This window comes from Cimex lectularius, unplaced genomic scaffold (assembly GCF_000648675.2).
Source record: "Cimex lectularius strain Harlan isolate CLEC.00 unplaced genomic scaffold, Clec_2.1 scaffold14, whole genome shotgun sequence".
In the NCBI taxonomy this organism is placed as follows: Eukaryota; Metazoa; Arthropoda; class Insecta; order Hemiptera; family Cimicidae; genus Cimex; species Cimex lectularius.
The window spans coordinates 2,795,969-2,819,914 of NW_019392637.1; the positions used below are offsets into that span (position 1 = coordinate 2,795,969).

At 35.7% G+C, this 23,946-nt stretch overlaps 1 protein-coding gene across 4 annotated transcripts; it reads right to left on the reverse strand.

Annotated features, from left to right (window-relative positions):
* Nucleotides 1–271: 271 nt before the first annotated feature.
* LOC106671967 (cardioacceleratory peptide receptor-like) lies at nucleotides 272–23,430 on the reverse strand. 4 transcript variants are annotated; one of them, XM_014402993.2, is made up of 10 exons: nucleotides 23,363–23,430; nucleotides 7,469–7,571; nucleotides 4,245–4,380; nucleotides 4,065–4,168; nucleotides 3,899–3,992; nucleotides 3,733–3,828; nucleotides 3,501–3,680; nucleotides 1,516–1,632; nucleotides 832–1,012; nucleotides 272–768 (listed from the first exon to the last, which is right to left on the reverse strand). In XM_014402993.2, the coding sequence occupies exons 2-10, from the start codon at nucleotides 7,550–7,552 to the stop codon at nucleotides 573–575; spliced, it is 1,188 nt and encodes a 395-aa protein (XP_014258479.1). In that variant the 5' UTR covers nucleotides 7,553–7,571; nucleotides 23,363–23,430; the 3' UTR covers nucleotides 272–572. The 4 variants fall into 4 exon arrangements, with proteins under 4 accessions (XP_014258479.1, XP_024083374.1, XP_024083378.1 ...); XM_024227606.1 differs by lacking the exon at nucleotides 23,363–23,430 and adding an exon at nucleotides 14,954–14,974; XM_024227610.1 differs by lacking the exon at nucleotides 23,363–23,430 and adding an exon at nucleotides 9,032–9,053.
* Nucleotides 23,431–23,946: the final 516 nt, after the last annotated feature.

The following is a 23,946-nucleotide window of genomic DNA, read 5'->3' on the forward strand; positions in this document are numbered from 1 at the left end:
AACCATCCTTTCGAAAAGACGAAAAAACGAAAGCCTTTTCGAATTATCAAAAAACTACAGTTTTCCATTGAAATTGTCCTTTATAGGTTATCAAAATGTAAGTAAGATGGTTCTTTATAGATTATCCGTTTAAAAAGGTAATTTTTCGTTGGTTATTCGTCGATAACGAAATCCTTTTAATAGGTTTTTATAATTTCGGTAGATTACAGGTTATCCGCTCACCACTGTGTTTGAAGGTTATGTGACTGTTGGTGGGAAGGATAGTTGTAGGTTATATTCAAAAAAGGAAGGCTTTTGATTGGTTCGATAATGTACTTTGTATTAATAGGTTATCAAACTCTAAGGGTAGGTTATTAAAGGTTAACCATTCAACAATGTCCTTGACAGGTTATACAACTGTTGGTGGTAAGGTTTGTTACATGTTATCCGTTAAAAAATAGTACGTTTTACATTGGTTATCCGTTGATAAAGTTTTATATATATATATATATATGAGTTGTTCTTTAAAAAATATTTATTTTTTTTTATACCGCCAAAAGCGCCTATAGTATTTACAGATAGCCTCGTGTTGATCATAAAAGGGTGACTAATGAGACGGGCTTTCGCGTCGAAGATCGTGAGTGGCTCAGGTTGGTCGAGCCCCTCTTTGACTGAAGGGTTATCGACGAAGTGAGGGTCGAGCTCATGTCGCCAGCGTAGCCGAGGCAGTTGTCGTTCCCTGATGAGGGGCAACAACACCTGAAGAGCCAGGAAAAAGGGGCAAACTTCCTAATAGCAAAAATTACAATAATAAATTGAATGATAAATTTCACAAAGACAGATGGTTCGTACCTGAGGCCCCTTGATATCCTCGTTGAGAATAGGCAGTAGATGAGCGGGTTGGCGGCGGAATTGAGCGGCGCCAGGCTCTGGACGAACGTGGCGATGGCAAGGTTCGTCTGCGTCTTGGGTACGTAGTCGTAGACCTGAAGGAGGTCGAAGATGATGTAAGGAGACCAGCATATTATGAAAACTGAAAGAGAAATACGATTTGTTATAAGTGGGAAGGTTACCCACCAATAGAGTTAGTTTTTATCGAAAATAAGCTTTCTAAAGGCTATGCAAGTATGAAAAGGTTTGCAAAGTTTATCTGTTTATAAAGTCAGTTTTTTTGAAAGGTTATGTATGATTTAAAAGGGAGGATTTTCAAAGGTTATCCTTCTATAATGCAAATTGTATGTGCAAATTGTACAAATGGTAGGTTTTTCGATGTTTATCCTTCTATAAGGTAAATTTTTAAAGGTCTTGAAAGTATGAGATGGTAGGATTTTCAAAGGTTATCCATCTATAAAGTTAGTTTTTAAAGTTTATGCAAGTATGAAATGGTAGGTTTTCAAAGGTTATCCACCTATAAGTCAGTTTTGTAAAGGATATGCGAGTATAAGAAGACAGACTTTTCAAAGGTTATACCTTCACAAAGTAAGGCTTTTTGTAAGTTAACATCGAATAGCATATTTCCAAATTGGCGCTACTTACCGAAAACTATGACGAATGTCATCTTGATAGTCTTGACCTTTGCCCTTGGAATAAGACCTCTTGAGCTCGCTCGCCTGCACTCGTGCTCGTGTTCGAGACGCACCCTTTGCAACATACCTAAAGAAATTTAAAGAAAAATAAATGTCATCAATTATAATAGAAGTTTATCTGTCTGTAAGTAATAGACGAAAAGGTAGGTTTTGTATAGATTATACATTTATCTTTTAAAAACATAAGGCTATTCTAAATTATGCGCCAGCAAAGTAGTTTTTTGTCAGTTCTCGAACTGAAATTAAATAGATAGAATTTTAATAGATTATGCTTTTTTAATCGAATGATTATCCGTTTTAAAGTAGGTGTTGTAGGTTGTCTGACTAATTTTTAAAAAGTAGGCTTTTTGAAGGGTGTCCATTTAAAAAAGAGGAAGGTTTGTTTGAGGTTATACGTTTGAAAAGCCTCTTTTTCATAGTTATTAAGTCGTAAATGGCTTGGATTTTTTCATAGGTAATCTGTTTAAAAAAAGGAAGGTTTTTTCTGATGTTCTCGTACATGAAATTGGTTTACTATGTTATCTTTTAGGTAGGTCTTTGATTGATTACTCATTCTTAAATTAAGTAAGTACAGTATGGAGTTTATTCTAAGGTCATCCAATAAGTGTTCGATTACATAACCGTAACACCGCTAAAGGCAAACTCCTACTGGTATATTGACGGCTCCAAAACCGCCAAAGGTACGAGAGCTGGAGTCTTCGGGATGAACCCAAAGACCGAACTGACGGTAAAACTAGGTAAATATGCTACAGTTTTCCAGTCTTAAATCATAACGATTGAACTATGTGCCAGAGAAATAAAAAGGCTAGGAATACATTCCCGGAAGATAGCCATTTTTTCTGACATTCAGGTAGGTTCACTTAGGGCCCCTAGCCTCATGCGAGTCGAAGAGAAAGAGGGTTTGGAGCTGCATGACGGAAGTCAGCGACACCAATGACCTGACGCTGGCCAAAAGAGGATACATCTTAAAATGGATCCTTAACGAGTCCAAACCCTGGTAGAACAATACAACAGGTATGAGACATTGGAAGAGAGTCATAGAAGGACCATCCGCAAAACTAACAAAAGAATTACTGGATGGCAACCGAACGAGGATTCCGGTTGGTCTCCCAACAGAGCACTACCACTTAAGAAAGCACATGCAACGGATGGGAGTGCAGTCAGAAGAAACACTGTGCAGATACTGCCAGGAAGAGGAGGAGACCGCAGAACACATTCTATGTTTCTGTGATGTGCAGTTGTGTATGTGCAGGTTATTGCACCTAGGACAAAAAAACCACAAGCAAGATCCTACACTAAGGAGCCGCTGGCAAAGCTATGGAGGCTAATTAATAACCTGAAGCTGGTCAGTGAATTATAAATAACAGGAGAGCACAGTAGATCAATACAGGTCGAGGTGCCGTAGGCCTTGTGGCCGCCTCTTTTATTACTATCTCTACTTAACTATAAGTCAACAGGTAGGGGTTTTATAGGTATATTATAGGTTATACATTGCAAAACAAAATGGGGTTTATTCTGAGGTGATCTAGCCTATAAAGTTAGCTTTCTATAGGTTTTATAAACCTTCTCTTTATTTATAAAGAGAAGGTTTTTCTTTGATTATCCCTTTTTTTAGGGATATGCAAGTAAACGAAGGATTTTCAAAGGTTATACATTTAAAAGGGGAATAAATTTTCTCAATCCCTTTTTATATTATTTTAATGTTATCCAAGTATAAATATGTACGTTTTTGTAAGAATTTGATGGGTGTTTTTGTATTTCTTTTTCGAGATGTTTCCAACATCCAGCCGCCGTTTTCTCGGAGGCGAATTTAATTAGCCAATTCGTCACGTTCTGCTTTAAAAGGGGCCGCCCGCACCGCCCGTTAACTCATTCAGGAAAAAGAGGTTGGGGTGAGGAGGATAGAAAAGGGTTGGAGATTCAGAAGGGATTTACCTTTCTGGGTCCTCTTCGTGAGTACGATGACGTTGCTGCCTTTGCTCCAGATGGTCGAGACGATGACCGTGTAGCAGGCTGTTATGATGACGGCGGGTATGACGAAGAGAGCGAGGCTGACGACTGTCATGTATACCCTCCACTCCCACTGTTTCATCTCGATCCAGCACTGGAGCTGGTCTGTAATACTTCTCATAAGTCAAAGCCCGTTGAAAGAAGTATGAGTGCTTACCCTGAATAAGCTCCTCTCTGTACATAATTAAACTCGGCAAGGAGAACAAAGCGCTGAGGGCCCACGCGATTCCCACGAGCACTCTCGCCCTCCTCCCTTAAACCGAATTGAAATATTAATAAAACGAAAATGTAAGAGTAGAACGGGGCTTGGATAATGTGATTACAGCTTCTCGAGAACTTCATTGGGTGCTTAATAGCGTCGTACCGGTCGATGCTTAGAGCGACGAGGACGTAAGTCGACGCGTAAGTTACCAAAGCCTAGGGGAAAAAACACAATTTAATATTCAACATCACAGGGACTTAGTTTTTATTTTCTTTGTTCAGCATTACCTGCAAGTATCTAATGAGCTTGCAGGCCACGTTGCCGGCATGCCAGGTGATCGTAATCCGCCACACGATGTCCGTCGAAACGCTGATGAGACCGACAGCGAGATCTAAAAGTTTTCAAACGGAAAATTTTTAACTTTCATTACCAATATCAAAACTAAATGAACAATCTGGCTTAATCACCTGCCGCCGCGAGCTGCATTATAAAGTAGTTCATCCTGGATTTTCGATTCTTCGAGAAGGATAGGGCCAGGATGACGGTCGCGTTGCCGAACACGATCAGGATGAACAGGGTCCAAAGGACGGCCAACTGTTCCGTCTGCCTCGAAAACAAAACAGAAAAAATCGCACTCGACGGAAAAACGGTGAATCATGCAAATTTAACTTACTCTAATACTACCTCGTAGTTGTAATAGCCTCTTAAAAAACTATCTAACCCAACTAAACCCTAACCAACTTGACTCTAAACATAACCCTCTCCCAACCAACCATAACACTAACTGGAATTCTAACTGCAAACATGCCTCACTCAAATCCCAACCTTAACCCTAACAAAACCTTCCCTAACGTGTGCAGACCCTAACCACAAATAAACTACTACCTCTAATCTAACTAGAACTCTAATCATAACCCTAAACCTAACTAATCTTAACCCTTCCAAATTCTAATCCTTTTAAATCTACTCTAACCGTTTCATACTCTAATCACACTTAACCGGCCCCTAACTCTAATGAAACCTAATTCTCATTCTAACTCCAACCTTACCTAACCCGTCTCTAACTCTAAACCTTACCCTAACGTCCCTGACTCAAATCAAACCTAACTCTAAACCTTACCCTAACGTCCCTGATTCAAATCAAACATAATCCTCATAACTCTAATTCTGACGTAACTTAACCCGTCCTTTACACCCCTAACCCTATCTAACTTTAATTCCAACTTTACCTTCCTGTATCTAATTCTACCTAACCTTAACCCAAACCCACCCTAAATGCAACTAACGTATTTTTAATTCTAGCTAACGCCTTCTAACCTGCTCTTAACCCTAACATAATTTTAATCCTAACCCTAACTCTACTTAACGTAAATACAGTCCCTATTCAACCCCTCCGTAACGTTACATAACCAGTCCTTAACCCAAACCACCCTGTACCTAACCTTAACCTCCACCCTCTAACTTTAATCCTATTGTTCATTCTATCTACCCTTATTTCTATATCATTATCCGTCTTTTATCTGTCTCGAACCGTAACTCAACCTGACTCTCAGCCTAACCGTAACCAGAAACGCAACCTAACCTGCCACAGCCCTGCCAATCATTCCTGGGTTGCGACTCTTACCATCAATAATGCTGGTAAGATCTTCACATTCATGTGAACCTCCATCTGTTCCCGTAAACCGTTTACTTCATCTGACGTCACATAAGAATTAAAACTCTTAACCCCTTCAATCCTTTGTAAACTTTAGAATGCAGCACAAAAAATCCACTACCTGGGGCTGTAACTAGACTATCGACCGACCTCGAACTACAATATATGCCCAATATACTAGTCTGAAAGGGGGGAAATACACTAGGTCGAATTCAAAGTTCATAAGGATAAAAAAAATTTCGGGAAAACCTTCCCGAGAGAACATAAGGTTTGGTGGATGCTTGGATGAGCAAATAGGATTAGGACGGAGGGTTGGGTATTAAGAAGATAGCCTGTCGGTTTGCATTTCACGTCGATATAGTCCAGACAATTCATATTTTATTTTGTGCCTCTGTCGTTTTTTGAAATTCGCCATCTCGTAAACCGAAGGAACGTAGAACAGCCCTCTTAGCTTGGTTTGCTGAAACATGTTTTCTCTCTCCATTATTTGGGGCAACTGTTAAAGAGACACCCCGAAAAAATGTAGGTGCTCCTCCACCCCCGCCTTCCACTCTTGAATCCGCTATTTACTGTTGATGCGTGACCGGATAGCCGCAGGGCGGATTATCCACCCCCCGAACCCCGATTTTATATACACCTCCGACGAATCCAACGGTTTACCCCGGCCCGTAAATCATCCCACGGGGAAGACGAAGAAAGCTTTTCAAGGCTCTTTTTTTAATCCTGTTCCGATCTTTAATGATTCACTTTCCATTCATTTCGCCGACGGTGGAGATTTTCCTAACAGGCTGGATTTCGCTCGCGTCATCTTAGGAAAATGTTGCTCGTTGATTAATAGACGAAGGATCGCATAATAGAGATGAAAATCGTCAATCCTTTCCATTCTGAACTGCACCATGAACATCACAACCTCCTGTCGGCATTTATATCATATCTTACGAATTATAATACATTTTCAGGATTGTATGAAATAGGTGCGCCAAGTAATTAAGGAAATGTTTCAGTCGAAAAGTAGGTTTTGTATAGGTTATCAAAGGTATTTGTAGGCTAACCGTCAAAAAGTAGGTTTTATATAGATTAAAAAACTGTTAAGAGGTAAATTATTTGTATGTTAACCTTAGAAAAATAAGTTTAATATAGGTTATCAAACTGTAAAGAAGAAGATTATTTGTAGGTTACTCGTCCAAACTTCTTGCTTTTGTATAGATTAAAAAATTATAAAGAGATTTTATTGGTAGATTATTTTAGAAAAGTAGATTTTGTATAAGTTATCAGACTCTACAGCGAAACATTATTTGTAGGTAGACAGGTACGTTTCAAAACGGTTATCAAACTGCAAGGAGGTAGGTTATTGGTAGGCTCACCGTCGAAATGTAGGTTTCTGTAGGTTATCAGACTGTAAAGAGGTAAATTGTTTCTAAATTAACCTTCGAAAGGAAGATAGATAAGTTATTTGTAGGTTAATTTAGGAAAGTATGTTTTGTGTAAGTTAGCAAATTCTAAAGAGAAACATTATTTTCTAGGTTACCCTTCCAAAAGTAGGTTTAGTATTGATTAAAAAATTGTAAAGAAGTAGTTATTTGTGGGTCATTTTTAGAAAATTAGGTTCCATAAGTAGGTTATCAGACTGTAAAGAGGTAAATAATTTGTAGATTAACCTTCGAGAAGAAGGTTTCAAAAAGGTTATTAAACTGTAATGAGATATGTTATTTGCAGGTTAACCGTCAAAAGTGGGTTTTGTACAAATTAAAAACTGTAAGGAGATAAGTTATTTTAGAAAAGTAGGTTTTTTATAAGTTATTAGACTTTAAAGAGAATAATAATTTTTAGTTTAAATTAGACAGGTCCGTTTCAAAACGGTTATCAAACTGTAAGGAGGTTGTTATTGGTAGGCTCACCGTCGAAAAGTAGGTTTCTGTAGATTATCAAACTGTAAAGAGATTATTTGCAGGTTATCTGCCGGTTGTATTTTTACAAAATATGCATCAAAAATAAATATATATAATTAACAATGTTTATAATCTGTTTGTTACCAACCGCGTAAAAGTAGAACTTGTTGATCTCCTCTGTGGAATTGGAAGCGTTCTGATTCTGGATGTCGATCTTGTTCTCCTGATCCATCTCCACCTCCTGTCCGATCCTACGGGTCAGATGTGAGTTTTAAAATATTGGCGGATTGAATCGTTCGCTGGATCTCAGTATTTTAGTCTGTCGGAATTTTTGTTCGGCAGAGGGATTGTTCGTTTTTTTTATTTATTTAAATGCCTTTTTGTATCTACTTGAAACGTTGAAGGAGTTTAGAGGTTATTTCAAGGTTATCATCTGTAAACAAGTAGTTAATTAAGTAAAATGTCTCTTCTGTTATCCAGTAGTAAAAACGTTATCCGTCTAAAAGTAGGTTTTTAAATGTTAATCGGTTGCTAACACTTCCTTCACCTTCGAAGAACCTAATATAAAATGTACTCTGCTAAAGACCAAAAATGCTGAATATGAAAGAAAATGCTGAAAAGTAGTAAACCGAACTATTTCTTTATAATAGAAAATTACCATCTTAACCTAGAAAAACTACGGTATTATATAAATGAGTGTAAGATTCACTTCTCTCTTTTTTTTCTGAAAGGAAATATTTTTGGTCATACTTATGTAATACCGTCGTTTTAATAAGTTAGGTTATTTAAGTGTATAACAAAATGGCGAACGTCCAGTTGTGATTAGTTATTTTTATTTTGTTTTAAACGCTTGATTGACTACTGTTTAGCCTTTTCTTTTAACTCAGATATTTACCTTTCTCTAAAATTAGACAATCACATTTTTTATAAAATAGATCTTTATTTGTTTTTATTAACTTTTTTGAAAAATGAACGAATAATTAATCTCATTTATATAATATCATTGTTTTTATAAATTAAAAAGGTAATTTTTTTGTTATAACATAATGGCGGAACGTCAAGTAAGTTTGTAAATGTTTGCCCTCGTACTTTTTAACCATTTCCTTGCCTCACATTTGCTTTCTGAAATTGATCAATAATATTTGTTTGTTTTTGTTATTTCCTATAAAAATAAAATCGTCTTTATTCACTTTTATATGATGTCTTAGTTATTCTAGGTTAGGAAGGTAATTTTGGTGTTATAGCAAAACGGCGGAGCTTCAAGATTTGATTGGTTGACCTTTTTTTAAACGCTTGCTTCAGTAATTTTTAACCTTTTTTTCAACTTAGATAATCATCTTATTTTCAAAATAAAACCTAATTTTTTAAAGTTATTTCCTGTAAAAATAAAAACGTCTTTAGTTACTTTTATATGATGCCTTAGTTATGCTTGGTTAGGGAGGTAATTTTTATGTTATAGCAAAATGTCGGAGCTTCATGATTTGGTTGGTTGACCTTTTTTTAAACGCTCAGTAATTTTTAACCTTTTCTTTCAACTTAGATGATCATCTTATTTACAAAATAAATCTTCATTTTTTGTTTTTGTTGTTATTTCCTGTAAAAATAAAATCGTCTTTAGTCACTTTTATATGATGTCTTAGTTATTCTAGGTTAGGAAGGTAATTTTTGGGTTATAGCAAAATGGCGGAGCTTCAAGATTCGGTTGGTTGACCTTTTTTTATACGCTTGCTTCAGTAATTTTCTGTAAAAATAAAAACACCTTTAGTCACTTTTATATGATGCCTTGGTTATTCTAAGTTAGGAAGGTAATTTATAAAATAAATATTAATTTTTTGTTTTTATTGTTATTTTCTGTAAAAATAAAAACACCTTTAGTCACTTTTATATGATGCCTTGGTTATTCTAAGTTAGGAAGGTAATTTTTAACATAATTTTTTTTAACTTTTTTTAATTTTTAACATAATTAAAATAACAAAATGTCGGAGCTTTAGGATTTGATAAGTATGTTCATATTGTAGGAAAACTTGGATCAACTGAAAGAACTTTGATGAAAGGAAAGTTCAAATGTACTAATGTAAAAATAACTAATTAAATCTTGACGGTTCGCCATGCCGTTGTAACATTTAAATAATCTTTTTAATTGATAAAAACGACGATATTATTTACGTTTCACCTCCGAAGAAAATATAAAATGTAGTGAACTAAAATGTGGAAACAGCGATGATAGGCGGGCCAGAATGATCTTAAAATGGACCAAACTACGAAAAAATAAAAAGTATATTGTGATTCACCACGTTTTCTTCCTCGTCTTAAAAGGATTTGCGATTCAGGAGGCATAGCGCACGGCCCAGATTTGCAACCTTTTTACCTGGGAAAGAAAAAAAATTCCTGCGATTTTTTTTTTAATATTTAAAAACCTTGCGTGTTGAATCCGCCTCGTTTCACATTCACATCAGGTTTAAGCCTCTTTCTGTCTTTTTATCAAAATTTGTCGGGGAAAAATGTAAGGAGGGGAGCAGACTTAAAATTCGCCATTCCGCTCCCCGAAAACGGCTCAACAGGCAATGAAAATTCAATTTCGCCCCATTTCAAAACGGCTCATTAACCACCCGATTGAATAATTTATACCGTCCTTTCTATTTGTTAGCAAACATCCCATTTTATTCGAAATGAAGGGGGAATTATGGACGGTACTTTTTTTTAAGGCTTAACGACTTTAGACTGGAGATAATAATAAACTTTATTTGCCAGAATGTACATTACATATAAATTTATAACAAAAATAATAGTTTGGTACATCCCAGCCTGCCGTCAAAAAGCAAAGCTTGTACTAGACAACAGGAAGTTTCGGAGATCCTCAGAGAAATAGACTGAATATATCTTTACAAAATCATAATGAAAAACAAACATAATACAGAATAAACGTGTAATATGAAAAAAAACTAACCAAATTAAATCTTGGCTTTAAAATATCTTAACTACAATTAAAAAAATTTTGAAATTATAAATTTTTTCCTTTTTGGTAGTTTTTGAAATTTTGATTAATAACCCTCTCTTTATAAAAAAAAAAAAAGAAGTGCCATATTTAATGAAAAATTATAATTGTACTTGTATTATAATTGTTAATTGTAAAAATGTGAGTTAGCCGATGAATTGTGTCTTTTGTTATATTCACTAGTATTATTAATTATTAGTTACAAGATTATTTTTGTATTTATACAAACTTGAACATTTAAGAAAGTTTTGGTATAGATCATTATTATTACTTTCACTGTACAATTTTTCTTATTATATCTATACGGTTTACTTAAAATATTGGTTGTTTCACAAGAAATGTCCGATTTCTGTTTATTCTATTCTTTATTTATTAATATTTCTGTTTATTGATTGTAGTTTCTGAAATTCAGAGAGGATATAGCGGTTTTCTATCGTTCACTTCCAATTGTTTACATATTATAATTAAGGAGTCATTATTAATCCACCAATTTTGTTTAAAATGATGAACTCCCAAATCCGTTACACACTTTTTGAACAAGGAAACATGCGGTTTTCGTCCTTTACTTCTTCTTTTTCTTCTTAGTTCTTTTTTCCTGTTCCTATACGACTTTAAACTCGGTCATTCGGCAGCTGAAGTTGCAAGAAACATCAGTAAGCCGTTGGGAAAGGGAGTGTAAATGAGCCCTTCGCCGTTGGTTTTCTAAGTTATCGGAACGTAAGACCGAATTGGAAGACCCTAGAATACCTCCAACTTTAATTGACATCGATGTCCTTAAGCTTCAGGTGGAAGAAAACCACCATTATCAAACAGTCAGAGGACTCGCAGCACTACTAAAGTGTGTGTCAAGACAATTAAAGAACAGTCAAAAATCTTGATCTTTGGCCCCCGTGAGCTCACTGAGCAACAGCAGTTAAAGCGCCTTGAGACATGTGTTTCGTTGTTCGGCTACTAAAAAGAATAATCACTTGCAACGAAAAATGAATTGCAAATGACAATCAGCGTCGGTCAGGGCAGTGGTTAAATATCGACGGAAGACCAGGACATATGACAAAACCAAATTAACACCCAAAAAATTGATAGTGACCATATGGCGGTGCATGGTTGGAATTATTCATTATTCCTTTTTGCCTAGAGATGAGACGCATCGTACTGCAAGGAAATTGACGAAATGCATAAAAAATTACTCAAAAAACAACCTGCATTGGTAAATCGGAAAGGTCCTACACTCCTCCACGCCAGGTCTTATGTTTCAAAACAAATTGAAAGGGCATGGCTGTGAAGTTCGTTAGCATTCACCTTATTCTCCAGGCTTTTCTCCAACAGATTTTCACCCGTGAAGGAATTTAGACAACTTTAGTCAAAGGAAAAATTGTAGAAAATTACGTTCAGGTCCAAAAAGCGTTTTCAGATTTTGTTTCATTTCAAAGCTCAGAATTCTTCAGTTCTGGCATAAAAAAGTTAATGACGCGTGTGTGAAAATTAAGGTAAATAATTCGAATAAAATGATTTTGTTTTTATATAGTAATGTTACTAAAAAAAACCTTATCTTGGAAAATGACATTTCATTTGAAACAACCCAACAATTTTAAGAAGTGAGTTTACAGTTACATCCAGTCTTAGTATAGCATTTATTAATAACTCCCCAGGAAACAAATACCATAGGAAGGATGTGCAAGAGAAAAATATATTGCCCTTAAGAGTTCAATTTTCATAAAGTTGCGTAAAAATTCTAAATTTATAAAACAGCTTTCTCAGGCGGGAAACCAAAGGATCAATATTGCTACTCATGTTACAAACATTGCCAGTAGATTCTACATTCAAAATGGGACCAAAAAGTCCTAATTATCTTAATCCAATCGCACATCAGAAATCCCGCATCCCGACGAGTCCCCTCAAAAACCTCTCCGCCGACTAAAGAGACAATGGCCGCGAGATCTCCTAGGAAATGATGGTGATGATAGTGAAAGTGATAATGACAGAAGTATTAATTAAGCAGACAATATTTTAGTAATACCAATGGGTATTTTCTCCACTCTTGGTTTTAATGTTTTATATATTACACTCTCAACACGACACGCAAGGATGGCACAATTACACAGAAGACAAACACTTTGAGCCCTGAAGATGATTTCAATAAAAGATCGAAACGTTGGCACGATAAAGAAAATGTTTTTCTGAAACCTACATCACACCCGACCGCATCTCACGATAACTGAATAACTATCGATTAACGGTCACTAATCTCTACACATTTATATATTACATTGCTCATTGTTACTGTAATGTTCTTTTAATTTAATGCTCATTTTAACGGTTAATGCTCATTGTAACTACTTGAAGGTAGTTATAATGTACTACAAATAAAAAAAAGGAATATTAGAGATACCAATACACTCTGTATATCATACAAACGTATGATCAACAGTCGAAAGCATTTTTAATGTCCAGAAACAATCGAATAACCTTTATTAATTTCTTATGAAATCAAATTAGTAACATTAAACTAAGCCTACTCGGTGGATATTTTGTCGTTTTCTCGTCGGGGCCATATTCGCCCGATCATGAAACGTGAAATCGATGGACCAAAAAAAAAAAAAAGTCCAAAAGTGTTCTTTATGTGTTTGTCCTCTTGAATCTCTAATAGACTAATTGCCTATCGGGCCAAGTTTCCCGCCCCCTGTTAATATTCACCGTGATTTATGTACCTTCTGGACCATTTAAAACAGACAAACGGGACAGATTTTTTTTCCCGAAATACTACTGTTTTTTATTGGATCAGGAATTACTTTCTAGCCGTTATCGTGATGCCCCCCGGCTCAAAAACACGGTAGCATTATCCCAGGATAATAAGGCCTATCCGGCCCGGGGCCTGGGCGGAGTTTACTTTTACAAAAATGGAAATTCCATCCTCTCGGGCGCAATGACGGTGAGTCAGTCGCGGAAATAAATACACTCTCACCGGAGAGGTGTGCTCAGGAGATGATGGAAGAGATGAGAAACGTCCTGAATCATAAACTCGTATTAATTTTCCACCCCGTGACGCCTTTTGAATGAGGAAAAGGGACAAAAGGCGGCTTTGTACCTTGTAAAAAGGGTTTTACAGGAGGAAACAATGGACCTTTTCTAATTGAGGCCCTTTTGTGCCTCGCGTCCCTTGTTTACCGCCAAATTACCTGTAAATCCAATACATTCTAAACCCTTTTCCAGCCATTGAAAAAACAAATTTATTATAATACAAATGTATCCTCCCTAACCTTTGAAAACGAAAATATCGTTTGGTAAAAAATGCTTCCTTTTTTTACATCAAATAACAGTAATTACATAGGGATAAAAGAGGCGGCTACAAGGACTACTGCACCTCGGCCTGAATGGCCTATTGTGCTCCCCTGTTTTTTATAACTCACTGGCCAGCTTCAGGTTGTTAATCAAACTCCATAGCCTTTCCAGCGGATCCTTAGTGTAGGACCTTACTTGCGGTTTTTCCTGTCCTATTTGCAAGAACCGGCACCTTTACAGAAACATAGAATGTTTTCTGCTACCTCCTCTTTCGGCTTCCTGGTAGTATCTGCAGAGTGTTTTTGTCTGTACTCCTATCCGGTGCATGTGCTTTCTTAAGTGGCACTGCCCTGTCAAGAGTCCAACCAAAATCCAGGTTCGGTTGCAGTTGCCTTCCAGTAATTCCTTTGTACGTTTTGGGGATGTCCCTTCTATGAATCTCTTCGCTGCCTCACACCTGTGATATTGTTCCACCAGGTTTTGGACTCATTAAGGATCCATTTTAAGATGGACTTTTGTGGCAGGTTGCTAAGCCACAGTAGAGTTCAGGACCCAGAGAGGCCATGATGGCCCCATCTTTTGCCACATGTCAAACTTTTCGTTGTCTCTTTGCACCGAGTGTCCAGGGCCCATGCCAGGGTCAGGTCATTGGTGTCGCTGACTTCCGTCAGGGCCTCTATGCAAATCTGAACATTCTTTGCCTTTGCTCGAGGCTTAGTAACTGACTGTCAGAGAAAATGGCTTTCTTCCGGGAATGTATTCCTAGTGTTTTTATTTTTCTGACGCATTTTTCAATCGTTATGATTTCAGACCGGAAAACTGTAGCATATTTACCTAGGTTTACCGTCAATTCCTGGGTTCATCCCGAAGACTTCAAGGATCTAGAGAGAGTCCATGACCTCTTTGGTCAACCTTTTTGTTGACCAAACAACCATCCTAACTTATTAGAAAGACATGATAAAAAATGAAACTAATCATCCATTCATTTTGGCAATAAACAACAATAACACTACGTTACAATATATTTGCTGGTGTCGAGGATGTGATCCAATGAATGTGGCCAAGTTTTCGGTGTTTTATTTCTACTTCCTCAAGGCTCTACAACGGATATACAAATATATATTTTTTATTTATTACTTATTTTTTAATAATTATTGACCTAGGTAAGTGAAAATCAACAATCAGCTTATTAATGATTATAATATTATGATTATGAACCGGTGGCACTGGCCACCAAACACAAAACAAACAACAAGCCACTCGTCATGAACAAGAAGATGAGATAGGAGGTGTCAGCTGATTTCTGTATGTCAACATTCAATTCTCCCAAACTACCGTTACAGCCTGGTACACACGAACCTCGTTATGCAAACGACGCCTAAGTCCTCCAAACGCCCAAGAAGTTCTCCTGGATCTGGATCTGTCAAACTTTTCATTCCTGTGTAAAAACTCCAAAGCCGGCTGCCTCGTCAGTAAGTGATCCTAGTAATGACTTTGTTCGTAAGCTTAAGCCTAATGATAGATGAAAAGCTCTCATGCTTGCCTACAAAACAGTACCTGAATACATTAAAGGAGAACATTGATAGAGTGTATGAAGAAATCAAAGCGTCGAAAAAAGAAAATATGGGACTGAGGAACGAAGTGCCCGCCTACCTCAAGTGGATAGAAGGTGTGAAATGCAGGTGGAAGCTTTGGATAATTTTAACCGAAGAAATAATTTAATTTTTTTCGGTATTTCTTATAAAGTTGATGACAACCTTGAAGAAGTTGTTCGCACTTTTATGAAGTTTTACAGTTGTCAAAATCCTTTGAGATTGCAGCTGTGAAACCTTTAGGCCGCAAGAATACTTTTCCGGGTCTTTTGATGGTCAATCTTGGTCGCGTGCACGCACATCGGATAAGATAAATGGGAAATATTTAAATCTGCCTCCAGACTAAAAGGTACGAAATGGAGAATATGGGCAGATTTTGGCTTATATCACTCGCATTAAAATAAGCAAACAAGTACAGCTACGAAGGAACATTAAGCAAATCAAACCTGACACTATCTGCATTTTGAGTAAAGACTCATTACACATAAATGGTTGCCGTTTTCACTGGGACACCATTGTCGGCCTTACATACCAGAAAGTACCAGGATCGGATAAGCTGGGTGAAGTTTTGGGAATGGATTTCAGGAGTCTTTTGAAGCAACTTTCATCGAACCAAAAAGTCAAGATGAACCAGGTGATCATCGCACCCAGGGATGTTCGGCGCTTCAAGATCTTCAGAAATCTCCAAATCAAGCTCGGAAGGATTGACGAAGGCAGGCCTACCGAAAAAATTCATACCAATTCTAATGTTAAACAGTTTAGTTTGTTAGCGTATAATATAACTATAACAAATAATATATATTATTAGATACATAGCTGAGCAATTATAAAAAAAATATATGTCTGTATATCCGTTGTAACGCCCTGAGGAAGGTGAAATAAAACACCGAAAGCTTGGCATAGTTTCAACACACAACATTCATCGGACCATACCCCGATCCAACCAAACATATTGTGAATAGTAGCTGTTCGTTCATTTTTACATCATTACGTTATAACACAAAAATTAACTTTTCAAACTATCAAAATGTAAAAATGAAAACACCGGTTTATCATAGTTTTATTTGCGCAAAAGGTGATTTCCCATCTTACCTGCCGATCAATTGTAACACAAATATTTGCGATAAATGGTTTCTTTTTGTTAAAAATGATTTTGTGCAACTTCAACAACTGTCCAGAAACAATGTCACCCGAGACGAGCTATTCGATAAATTCGGCCGCCTTCTGTGAATATAATTAAGCTGTTTTATTTACCTTTTTTCTTTCCTTTTTCCCTTTTATTTCTCTTTATAATACGCCCGTAGCACTTTGAAAGGCGCACACCAAAAAAAGGCGTTGTTTCCTTTGGAACAAGGACGCGGGCAGATGTTTTGAATTTGGCCAATTCATTTAGGCCGACAATGGAGTTTGTTATTGTTCTCCTTATTTTTGCAGGGTTTCCTTTCGTCTCGGACTCAGCTTTTTTTAATATCAATCCGAAGAAATAACAAATTTGCCGCAGCTCCCCGACATTGGCGTTATATTTTCGTTTTAGACCTTAGACCTTCGATATATATAAAAAAAAAGTGTTAAATAAACGACAACAACAATGGAATCTATATTACAATAAAACTATATTTTATTTGATCGTAGTTTTAAAGAAACAAAGACTAGACAAATTTAGAAAAAAAAATACAGACAACTTTTTTTCTCTGGGGAATTTTCTACTTAATAAAAGTGAGTGCGCTGTTCAATCTTTTTAAAAGCTAACTGTGAGTAGGAAGTATCTTTTTAAAATGTTTCTACTTAGTTTGAAAAATATTATATAATAAAATTATACTTTATTACTGTTGAATTGAATGTTTTCCATTGGAATTAGTTACGTATATAGAGTTTTTACGTTAAAGAGGTTTCAGTCGTGTTACAACACAATGGCGGTTAGTCAATTTAACCCTGATGGACCCTTTCTTTCCCTTTGGATGTTCATATTTTGTCAAAATAAAATCATGATAAATCACAGATTACATTAACATTGTTTCTCTGTCAAATTAAAAGAATGCTAATCAAGTTTAAAATATTATGGCAGTTTATTCAGGTTAGGAAGGTTATAACGAAATGGCGCCCGGTCAGGGTTCAATTTGTCCTTGATGTAGCCTTTCTTTCTCTTTGGAGTTTCATATTTTGTCAAAATAAAATCATAATAAATCACAGACTGCATTAAGATTGTAAAATTTAAAAGGATGTGAATAAGTTGAAGGTTTTTTGCCGGTTTTTTAGGTTAGATAGGTTTTCTAGGGTTATAGCCAAAACCAAAAATGGCGGCTTGTCCGGTTACAGTTAGTACATCTTAACTTTGTCTTCCTTCTTGGATGTTCTTCTGCTGGTCACATACGATCCCTATTACAAATATCTTTTGTTTATATGTTATGAAAGCGGTATTTTTCCCCCCGACAGCTTGGTCATTTTAGCCCGAGCGTATTAACAACACATGCAATACGCATTCACAGAAATAAATACATTCACACCTATATACATTGCATTCACTCTATTTACTAGATGGAGCACTCAATATTCCTCCATCAACTTGCATACAATAACTAAACTAATCTAATTGGGGTCGATGTGGTTCTTTTATAAATATTCCGCCATCGACTCAATTCACGTGCTCAGCTCGATGTGGAAGCTATTTCACCATCAGCCCCTCCCCATTCACTCTAATTAATACACTCACTTAACACAAAACACATATTTTGACGGTTAGAAGCAATGAAAAAAATTCCCAATTCTCCTAAAAAGCGCAACAGAGGTCACTGAAACTCGCTACCGTGTCCTAGAACCATTCTTATATCTGGCGGCATACCTACACGCTCTTTGTATGGAGCCAAAGCATGACACGCCTCTATTATGTAGGACACATCGAGCAACCTTTCTCAGATAAGGGGCACCTGCGCGGGCTTTGGCCCAAAAGTATGGCCTATCCTTAATCGAGTGAGGTCTATTTACCGGTCGTGCTTTTGAACTCGCAAGAGCCTCTCAATGAAAGCGGTATTATTAAAAACGACAAAATTTACGTGGCTGAGAGTGACGTTTATTTAAAATTAAAACGTCAAAGTTCGCTATTAAATCATCTTCCATCCATGTCATCCCTTTCGGGAAAAAGAAGGTAGACCATACCGGAATAGCCAGACGAGGGCTTGTTTTCCTCTAATAATTCGACGCTGGGGAATTAATCCAAATCCAACGTCAAACTGGTTCCGGCCGTGAAATATCGCCGCATGCAAATGCAAACGCTGCCGGATTCGAAGTCGAAAAAAAGGTGAAACCGACCTAATGGATTTCCACCGGATTAATCCTATTTAGCGTCAAGCTAACAGAGGATAATCCTTTTTCAAACGGATAACAATACACGAATTCCATGCTACAGACCTGTTTTCTTAATTTTACTTATTTTAAAAAGTACTTGGCAAATATCACAGAATCGTATTTCAAACTTTATAATTCTATTTGAAAGGTTTAAACTAGATCCAAAGAGAAAGAAAGGGTTAACAAGGGTCAAATTGAGCGCTGAGTAGCCGCCATTTTGTTGTAAACAGGAAAACCTTCCTAATCTAAAAAATGTCCATAATATTTTAAACTTGATTCACATCGTTTTATAGACAAACCATCGTAAACTTTACATTATTGTAGAAAACAGTGATGATTTACTCTGATTTTGTTTTGACAAAATATGAACTTATGAGTATGAGAATGGAACGGTTTATAAGCACTAATTCAATACCGATCACCCGCCATTTTTTCTACGAATGCTGCTTTATAATAAATTGTACAGAAAACAAGTCAAAGTTAATGTTTATTTTTTATAAAAACGTTAATTTTTATATTTAAATGAGAAGGAAAAAAGGACTAAATCAATAAATTTATTTATTCTAGGTTAAGAAGGTTATACTCGTGTTATGATAAATGGCGGTTTGACAAGATTTCGATAATTGTTTTTTGACTTTTTTAAACCTAACATGGTTGTTTTAATATTTATTTTAATATTTACCGTTTGTATAAAATATGAATTGCCAACTCTGATTTTTTTTCTTCACAATTTATTATAAAAGAAGAAGAAGAAAGAAACAAAAGTCCGAAAACTGTTAATGCCACCTTGACAAACCACCATTTTGTTATAACACGATTATCCCCTTTCTAACCTAGTAATAATCAATAATATTTGATATTTGTCTTGTTTCATACATAGTTTAATACAAAAAGAACCACTTTTATAAAAAATAAATTCTAATTCCGACTTGTTTTCACTATAATTTATAATAAGCTGCCTAGAAAAACAAAAGTCTGACGACTATTAATCCCATCATGACAAACTGCCATTTTCTTATAATACGAGTGGTACCTGCCTAACCTCGAATAACCAAAATATTTGATTTCAGCCTTTTTTCCTTCCATATTTTAAATCAGAAGAAGAACTTGTATAAAAAAGAAATATTAACTCTGACTTGTTTTCATCATAATTTATAATAACCTTCCTAGAAAAACAAAATTCTGACTACTATTAATGCCATATTGACAAACCTCCATTTTCTTTTAACAGGAGTGGTACCTGCCTAACCTCGAATAACCAAAATATTTGATTTCAGCCTTTTTTCCTTCCATATTTTAAATCAGAAGAAGAACTTGTATAAAAAAGAAATATTAACTCTGACTTGTTTTCATCATAATTTATAATAACCTTCCTAAAAAAACAAAATTCTGACGACTATTAATGCCATATTGACAAACCTCCATTTTCTTTTAACAAGAGTATTACCTTCCTATAAAATATTTTCTCTTTTTGTAAAACGATGTCTGTCCTTCGTGGTAGTACACAGCGATTGATTTTTTATCTTATATGCTTTATGCTTAATTATGTGTGTAATCAGTTAATTCTGGATTGATAAAAAACGCGTTTGACTCTGTAAAGAACGATTTTTTAAAATTAAAAGTGCACAGTAGTAATTTTTTTTTAACATAAAAGTACCACAGTGACCAGAGATAAGCCCATGAGCTTTAAGGATGGAATTATATCTATAACCCATTTTTATCGTAACCAGGGTTTCCTCACCCTTCATTCCTGCACATAGAACATGCAGGTTTCTAAAATATAGGAAGTTTCTAGGGTTTTTTTTTTTTTTTTAGGTGGGTTGTGTGTTTGCGTTCCAACCCCTTTGGAAGACCAAAAGTAGGAAGCGGCTCTTTCCGCCCCCGGGCATCTTTTATTCAGCTTCCACCGACTCAAATTCCCTCCCGGGTCTTGATTTCATTATTCACGCTTTACGCTCTTGTCAAAAAAATTTTCCGAAACTGTAGGCCACCCCAGAAAAAAAATATATATCGGAAGGGAAAGATTTATTCACCACCCCACCCTTTAACTGGCGATCTGATCTTCTTTTTTTATTCGATAGTTTTCTTTTCAACCTTCCTGCTTGAGAAAAAAAGCGACCCTTCCAAGCCTTCAAGAGCATGGGCGAAAATTCCCGGAAGTTTTCCCCAATTAAAAAACAATTTTTATCGTACAAATAAAAAGCTTTTAATCAACCCCCCTTCGGATGTTTAATATTAATCCTTTTCCCGAAGATTTTAATATAATCGGACCAAGGGACCTTTTGGGAGCGTGTACAGGTTTTGTATTTTGTTTTGTTTCCTCGCAAGGCGTGACAGTAGCTAAGACCCCTTTGATGTCCCGATATTGCCATCGGACTTATTGAACCCCACCCTTTCATCCACCTTCACAAACTTTTCATTACTTAAAAGTGAAATATTATGTTCAAAACAATTACCACCACCCCTCGTCAAAGAGGTTTTAACATTCGAAAATTAAAAGCCGTCTCGAAACGGGTGAGACGCGAATGTTTAAAAGGTAGTCGGGTTAATTTCAGCAAATTTTTCTACAGTCAGATTCTGTTTCGCTTTTTTTCCGATAAAAAAATATTAATAATTGTAAAAAGCAGTCGAAAAAATACTGAAATTTTATGTTTAAATTCTCGATCTGTTGTTCTTGGGTCCGTCCAGTTTCGCTTTTTTCCAATAAAAGAATGTCTTCTTGAAAAAGCAATAACGAAAAAACCTCAACTGTTAATTTTAATAAACCCTCGATTGGTTTGTTCTTGGGTCCGTCAAGTTTCACTTTTTTCCGATAAAAGAATCAATCCTTGTAGAAAGCAGTAAAACCAATCCTCACCTTTTCTTTTCAAATCCTCAAACTCTTGTTCTTGGGTTCGTCCTGTTTTGCTTTTTGTCCGATAAAAAAAAATCAATCCTTGTAAGCTAGGAATTTTAAAAAATCCTGAACATTTCTTTTTAAATCCTCGATCTGTTGTTCTTAGGTTCGTCCAGTTTAGCTTTTTGTCCAATAAAAAAAATCTTTGTAAGATAGGATTTTTAAAAAATCCTGAACATTTATAAATTTAAATCCTGTTCCTCCTATTATCCTATTATTTAAATCCTCGATCTGTTATTCTTGGGTCCGTCAAGTTTTGCTTTTTTCCGACAAAAGAATATTAATCATTGTAAAAAGCAATCGAAAACAATACTAAACTTTTCTTTTTAAATCCTCAATCTGTCGTTCTTGGGTCCTTCCAGTTTCGCTTTTTTTCCGATAAAAGAATCTCTCTTTGTAAAAAGCAATAAAAAAATCTCAACTTCTTTTGTGTTTGTGTGTTGTTCTTTTTAATAAACCCTCGATTTGTTTGTTCTTGGGTCCGTCAAGTTTCGATTTTTTTTCCGATATAACAATCAATCCTGGCAAAAAGCAATTAAAGAAAAATATCCAAAAATTTTCTTTTTACATCCTCAATCTATTATTCTTGGGACCGTCCAAATTCGCTTTACCCCTTGTCAAAAGCAATCAAATTAAAAAATCCTCAACTTCCGTCATTAAATCCTCAATCTGTTGTTGTTGGACCCGTCCAGTTTCGATTTCTTCCGATAAAAGAATCTATCCTTGCAGAAAGCAATAAAAAAAATCCTCAACTTTTCTTTTTAAATTATCAATCTGTTGTTCTTGGGACGGTCGCTATATCCCTTACAAAAAGCAATGAAACAAAAAATCCTCAACTTTTCTCATTAAATCCTCAATAGTTGTTTTTGGTCCGTCCAGTTTCGCCTTTTTCCGATAAAAGAATCAATCCTTGTAAAAAGCAATAAAAAAATCCACAACAATTTTTTATAACCCTCGATCTATTGTTCTTGAGACCGTCAAGTTTCGCCTTTTTTACGATGAAAAATCGATCATTGTAAGATAGGAATTTTAAAACATCTTGAATTTTTTTAACTCCTCGATCTGTTGTTTTTGGGTCCGCCAAGTTTCGCTTTTTTCCGATAAAAGAATCTATCCTGGCAAAAGCAATTAAAGAAAAAATCCCAAACTTGTCTTTTTCATCCTCAATCTGTTACCCTTGGGTCCGTCCAGATTAGCTCCTTGTAACATAGTATCTAAGCCAAACAAAACAAAATTCTCAACTTTTCTTATTAAATCCTCAATATGTTGTTTAGGGTCCGTCCAGTTTCACCTTTTTCCAATAAAAGAATCGATTCTTGTAAAAAGCAATAAAAAAATAAAAATCCTCAACTATTTTTTAAAACCCTCAATCTGTTTGATCTTGGGATCGTTCAGTTTCGCCGTTTTACCTACAGATTAAGTTATTAATATCTCTCAAAAAAATACAAAAATCTAGAAACCCAGTGCACTTTGGTTTTAGAGGTCTGAAACTATACTATTCTACATTTTTTTTCTTCCATAAAGAAACTAATCATTTTTTGGGTCCGTCCTGTCTCGCTCGGTTCTGGGGGGGGGGATCAAGCTTAAACAAAGAAATTCTGTGGTGTTTTTTTCTTTTTTTAAATTTACATCTCCGAAAACTCAGCTTTTCTTGTTTTTTCCATATANTTTTTTACAACGAAATTTTTCCTTTTTGGGGTTCGCCCAGTTTCGTTTTTCTCCGGAGAAAAAATGTTTTGGACTTGCTTTTGTTACAAACCATTCTTTATACAATTATTCATGCATGTAGGGATCCGCAATGCCTCGCTATTTTAATAGGAAAATCTTTTTTTATATATATTAAAAAAAGCCTGGATGCATGATTTTTTATTTTATTTTTATTATTAGTTCCTCAGAAGGTTGTTATGTAGAAATTTTATTTTATTTTTTTTAACAAACCTCAGATGCGTGTTTCCGCGATCGTTTCCTCCATGTCAGCGTGAGACTCACCCCTCCGGCGTCTGGGACACGACTGAGAAGACGCCGACTAAAGAGCGAGGACCAGGCGGACCGCGCCGTCTCGCGAGGGGAGGGGGATCGGCTAATCCCACTCCAATAATACGCTGAAGTGGAGGAACAGACAAAGAGAAACAAAAACAATAAAAACATAACAAATACGTAAGGGGTGGATTGGGGGAGAGAATAAAAAAACGATTGTCAGTCCAAAAACGCCGAATGCGTAGGGAAAAAAGGATAAATATAAAGCAATATTTATGTTTAGTTAGACAAAAAAATAAATAAATTTTATTCCAATTAGTATTTTGAAATTACAAATGGATCCAACAAAATATCTCCCTATTTTTAAACTAGAAGTAGATTTTTTTTAAATAACTTCATTTCTGCCTGCTCTCTCTTTGTCAGACTACAGGAGTAAGAATTATGAGTTCTTAATGTAATAGAATACAGTTGGTTGTACATGTTTCATTTTACTTATCAAAATTGGTTAATAAATTAAAAGTATAGCATACTATTAATAATGCAAA